The 5,543-nt window shown below is 59.9% G+C and overlaps 1 protein-coding gene across 1 annotated transcript; it reads left to right on the forward strand.

Moving 5' to 3' along the window:
* Window positions 1-1,345: 1,345 nt before the first annotated feature.
* Window positions 1,346-2,689, forward strand: BAG5 (BCL2-associated athanogene 5). Its single transcript, XM_006879051.1, has one exon. It carries the CDS (start codon window positions 1,346-1,348, stop codon window positions 2,687-2,689), a length of 1,344 nt encoding a protein of 447 aa, XP_006879113.1.
* The last annotated feature ends 2,854 nt before the right edge of the window (window positions 2,690-5,543 follow it).

Raw genomic sequence — 5,543 nt, forward strand, 5'->3', positions numbered from 1 at the left:
CGCGTCGGGGCAGCCGGGCGCGACACCCCGCACCGGCCGCCCGGTCGAGACCTAGCCGGGAGGGGCGAGAGGGTTGCAGCTCGGGGCGCGGCGCGGGCGCCTCTCCCGGTGAAGGGCCGCCCTTCCATCGCCCGGACGCCTGCGGGTGCAGGGCCGGCGGGCTGCGAGGCGGAGGCGGCCGAGCTGGCCCCGGGAGAGAGCATGGATTGCTCACAGTTGAGTCGCGCTTTGCGGGGTGTGGGGTGGTCACTCGGTGTTGGAAGCCCGGGGCTGCTGGCCGGGAGGTCGGCGGTTCAAGCCCACCCGTGGCTCCGCAGGCTCAGAGGTGCAGGGCTGCTTTCGTGGAGGAGGTGGAGCCCCGGGGGCGCGGTGTTCGGGGCTCAGCTGCGCACCGAGCGGGCAGTGGGTGCCAACCCGCCTGCCCTTTCCCGGTCTGGAGCGAGGTGGCGAGTTTGCGTCCCTCCAGATGGAAGGCTGCAGCCTCGGAAACCCGGGGGTCAGCGCCACCCTTCCCTCCGGGGCGGGAATCCAGTAATGTTGATGGAGGGAGCAGTGGGGGTCGGGGCTTCTCAACACAGAGTCGGTGGTGGGACCCTGGGTCACCCCCGGAGAGGAGCACGGAGGGGATGGGGCGGGGGTCAGCCCTGAGGATGCAGGGCGGGGATGGGGTGGGAGAGGAGAGGGTGGCCTGCTCCAGTACTAACCGCAACCTTGAGAACCCCAGGGACCATAATGCCCTGCCCGGAGGGGTGAATCGGGGGTGCCATCGCTCTAAAGTCCAAGGTGGTGTCCCCAGACAGGACCCCCGAGGCTCCCCGCGGCCCCTCCACGGCCAGGCGGGATGTGACCTCTCAGGACTAGGTGAAGGACTGCTGGAGCCCTGTGTCCTGGTCAAACGTAGAAAGACATGGGGTGTAGGAACCAGGTCTCAAGGTTACGGGCTCTCCGGAGCTTGTAGAGGGCTCAGGTCCTCTTTGAGGAAGCAGCTGTGTACTTAGATGTCTGTGTGTCGGCTTGAGGGTCAGTGCCGTTCGAGAGGTGGTGTGAAGCTCCACCCACAGGTGCCCACACTGTCCAGTCTGAAGCCTGCAAAATTTATGCCAGGCCTGCTGCTGGTTCAGTTGGCTGCCGTCCATTTTATGGGGAGACACCACCCCCGCCCCGCTTCCAGCCTGCAGGGACCACTGCCCTGCTGAGGGAGGAAGCTGCTGGGTCCCCCTGCTGTCCCCACGTGGCCCTGCCCCCTCCCCAGGCGTGTCTCTTACTAGCACATGATTCCTTCCGCTGTAGTAAGTTGTCGTTCTTGTCACCCTCCAGAGCTTGTGAAGAGGAACCCCTCCACAGCATGGATATGGGGAACCAGCACCCTGCCATCAGCCGGCTTCAGGAAATCCAGAAAGAGGTGAAGGCCCTAGAGCCGCAGGTGACCTGCTTCAGCGGCCTCCCGGATGACAAGGGCTACAAGAGGCTGGAGCGCATCCTCACCAAGCAGCTCTTTGAGATTGACTCCGTGGACACTGAGGGGAGGGGCGATGTCCAGCAGGCCAGGAAGCGGGCGGCCCAAGAGACCGAGCGTCTCCTCAAGGAGCTGGAGCAGAACGCACACCACCCGCGCCGCCTAGAGATCCAGGCCATCTTCAAGGAGGCGCAGACCCTGGTGGAGGCCAACCTCGTGCCTTTCCACAGCGGCGGCAGCGCCGTCACCCAGGAGTTCGAGGAAGCCATCCAGGATATCATCCTGCGGCTGACCCACGTCAAGACCGGCGGGAAGGTGTCCCTGCGCAAAGCCCGCTACCACACCTTGACCAGGATCTGTGCGGTCCAGGAGGTCATTGAAGACTGCATGAAGCAGCAGCCGTCCCTGCCGCTGTCTGAGGACACGCATCCCTCTGTGGCCAAGATCAACGCCGTGATGTGCGAGGTGAACAAGGCCAGGGGCACCCTCATCGCTCTCCTCATGGGCGTGAGCTGCAGTGAGACCTGCCGGCACCTGTCCTGCGTGCTCTCAGGCATGCTGGCCGACCTAGACGCCCTGGACGTGTGTGGTCGCACGGAGATCCGCAACTACCGCCGGGAGGTGGTGGAGGACATCAACAAGCTCCTCAAGTACCTGGACCTGGAGGAGGAGGCGGACACCACGCACGCCTTCGACCTGGGTCAGAACCACTCCATCCTGCAGATCGAGAAGGTCCTCAGGCGAATGAAAGTGGTCAAGACTGAGCTCCTGCAGGCGCCCAACCCCCCGGAGCTCTACCTGAGCTGCAAGACAGAGCTGCAGGGCCTGATTGGGCAGCTGGACGAGGTGAGCGTGGAGAAGAACCCCTGCATCCGGGAGGCCCGGCGCAGGGCCGTCATCGAGGTGCAGACGCTCATGACCTTCATCGACCTGAAGGAGGCCCTGGAGAAGCGGAAGCAGCTGGCCTGCAAGGAGCACCCGTCCCACCGGGCCGTGTGGCGGGTGCTGGGCCACCTGGCCGAGATCCAGGGCGAGGTGCTGTCCTTCGACGGCAAGCGCTCAGATAAGAACTACATCCGCCTGGAGGAGCTGCTCACCAAGCAGCTGCTGGCCCTGGACGCGGTGGACGCGCAGGGCGAGGAACGCTGCAAGGCCGCCCGCAAGCAGGCCGTGAAGCTGGCCCAGAACATCCTCAGCTACCTGGACCTCAAGTCGGACGAGTGGGAGTACTAAAGCCCCGTCTCTGGGATGGTTCCGTGTCTGCACTTTGTGTCCCCGTGTCTCCTCGGGCGCTTGGCGTGCGAATGTGTGTGTGCCCCCACCTCAGCGTTTACGGTGTCGGAAAACGATATTCCAGATCTCTGCAGCTGCCGTCATGGCCAGCTGACCATGTTAGGGCTCAGGCCCACTCCGGTGCATTGTGGGCCTGTCCCCACTCAGCCACCTGGTTTTTCCAGGGGGGGCTGTCGTTGTTGACTCCCCGAAAGTAATGGAATTGAGGCAGCTTTTGTTATTTTCAATAAGGAGTGTGAAATGCAGCCCTTTGAGACCCAGGAGACACACCAGAAAGATGACGGGGGTGCCTGGGGAGAAGCAGGAGGCAGCGAACAGCAGTTCTCGGCTTTGATGTGCTGCTGGTGCAGGGGCCACTCCGCCCATAGTGGGGTCCTGTCGATGCTGGGTCACTGATGGTTCTGAGTAAAGGCGTACTTTTGTAAAAGTTTTTTAATTAAACAATGTTTGTACTCCTTCCCTCGACACTGAGAGTGGGGTGGGGCATATTTTTATGTGTGTAAGGAAATTATGCAAGCAGAAAACTTTTAAGATTGTACTGAAGGGATAAAACACTATTAAATACCTTAAGTTGTAGTTTTTGTTTGTAAAATCCAACCTTAGTAGTTTCTCCTTAGTAATTAGCAAACCACGGTAACTGACCCTCAGGAACACGGGGGGGGGCACTGGCACCCGGAGTTGGTGAGAAGGCCTGAGTTAACAGCCAGGCTGTGCTTGGGAAGCCAGGCAGAGACATGGTCAGGATGTGACTGCCACAGCCGGTTAGGGCAACACCATCTCTAACTGGTGCCCTGAGCCGCAGACCCTCGGGGCTAACAGGTACCTCTGTTCTGTGGGAGGCCATGGGTTTTCTGTACATTTTACTGGTTCTCGCAAGTTTCTTTCCACTTAAAAGCTATTCAGTTGTATCTGAGCGTGCAGTGTTTCCCTTCTGCTGACAGGGTTATCTCTCTTTTTCTGGGACCAGTCTTAGTGATCGCTGTTAACCACAGCAAAAGCATTTCCCCGAAGTGGCTCTGCCTGGCCCAGCCCCGGATGGCTATCCACTCACCAACTAAATTGGAGAGGTCCCACGACACTAGAGTGGATTTAACTGGTTACGTCCATGGGGAGACTGTCACTTAAACACTTAAAAATATGGTCACTTGATGAAGGACTAGCCATGAGGACTAGACATGGTAAAGGACCAACCCCAAGCAGATCTCTTGGTATGCCCAGTGTATAAGCCCTATGTCTGTCTGTCCTTCCAGAAATGTTCTAGGATGGCCAAGTCAGTGGGCACTGGAGACCACAGGGTCTCATTCTGACCAAAGGCACTGGAAGTCTCCGCAAGTAACCAAGCCGGAACCAAGCTGTCATCACCTCCTAGGTTGTAGGCAAAAAAATGTCCCACAGCCCCAGCCACCCTGTCACCTGGAGCCACTTACCTCCCAGAGCCACCGTGTCACACAGGACAGACTCCACTTCCCAGGCTGTGTCACCTCAAGTTGGAACACCTGAACAGACACCCTGGTAAAGACACTGCCTCAGAACCCCGTGGGTCTGAACTGGCTCAAACTGGGTTTGGGTCAGCTTGGCGCTAGCCTGTTCCACAGACACCGGGCACGTGAAGGATGGTGTCACGTATTGCACGGGAGGGTCCAGCCAGCCTTCCTTGCACTCAGCCGGGAGAGACCCTCTCTGGACAATAGCTGTGCCCTCTGGGTCTGGAGGGACCCCTACCTACTGTGTCCCCACAGGCTGGTGGACCCTCTCAACAAGCCCTGCATCTCTTCCTGAGTCTGGGGGACAATCTGACACCCCTGGGCCTCTCCAGGTTAGGAGGGACCCTCTTGATACTCCTGTGCCCACTCTGGGTCTAGGGGCCACCTGCCCTCCCACACTCCAAACCTGGGAGGGATCTTCACCTCTTGCCCCTCCCAAGTTTGGGGATCCTCTCCAGACACCTAATTCTTCCCTCCAGGTCTGGAAGTGCCTTTGCCCATCACTGTACCCCCTCTTGGTCTGAGGGCCCCTCTTCTGTCACCTGCTGTGCCCCTTTTGGGTCTGGAGACACCAGAGGTGTCCTGTGCCCAAATCTCTAAGGACACTGGGGAGATGCCTCCCAGACCAAGTCAGGCCAGCACGGGGCCTACAGGCAGGGCTGTGTCCTGTTCTCCCTCCAGACTGGAGAACACATTCCTGAGCTCTTCTCACCACTCCCAGTTGTCCTGTGACTGAATCCCTGTGTGTCCCCCACTTGGGAGTGGCCATGGCCAGCCTTGGATCCCAAAGCTGGCTCCCAAGGTCAGCTCCTGCAGGCCCCTTCACACACCTCACCATAATCCACATAGGGGAGAATTACCGGAAGGGGGGGGCCCACTACTTGGGGGAGGCAGAAGAGAGAGGGAGTAACTATGACTCAGGGTCAACTGCACCCATTTGTGGAGCTATGGAGGACGGGACGGGGAACAGAGCCCGTGGGATGGGAGGTAGAGTCCACGGGATCATGTTGGGATCAAGACAGTGGGATGAGGGATGGAGCCCATGGGATGGGAGACAGAGTGAATGGGATGGAAAGGAGAGCCTGTGGAATGGGGCCAGAGCCTGGGGTGATGGGTAGGGGATGGGAGGGCAGAGCCTGTGGGACGGCGAGGCCACTCGTGGTTGCAGAACTCAGAAAGCAGAGAGGCGTCCACTCCCTTCTGCCCCACCCCTTACTTGCTCAGTGCCCACGCAGGACTCAAGGCCTGCCCACCCCACACTTGGGGAGTCCAGCTGGGAATGTGAGGTCCCCCATCCCACACAACCCTCC

Source organism: Elephantulus edwardii, unplaced genomic scaffold (assembly GCF_000299155.1).
Source record: "Elephantulus edwardii isolate Elephantulus edwardi_28Jun2011 unplaced genomic scaffold, EleEdw1.0 scaffold00002, whole genome shotgun sequence".
NCBI classification, from domain to species: domain Eukaryota; kingdom Metazoa; phylum Chordata; class Mammalia; order Macroscelidea; family Macroscelididae; genus Elephantulus; species Elephantulus edwardii.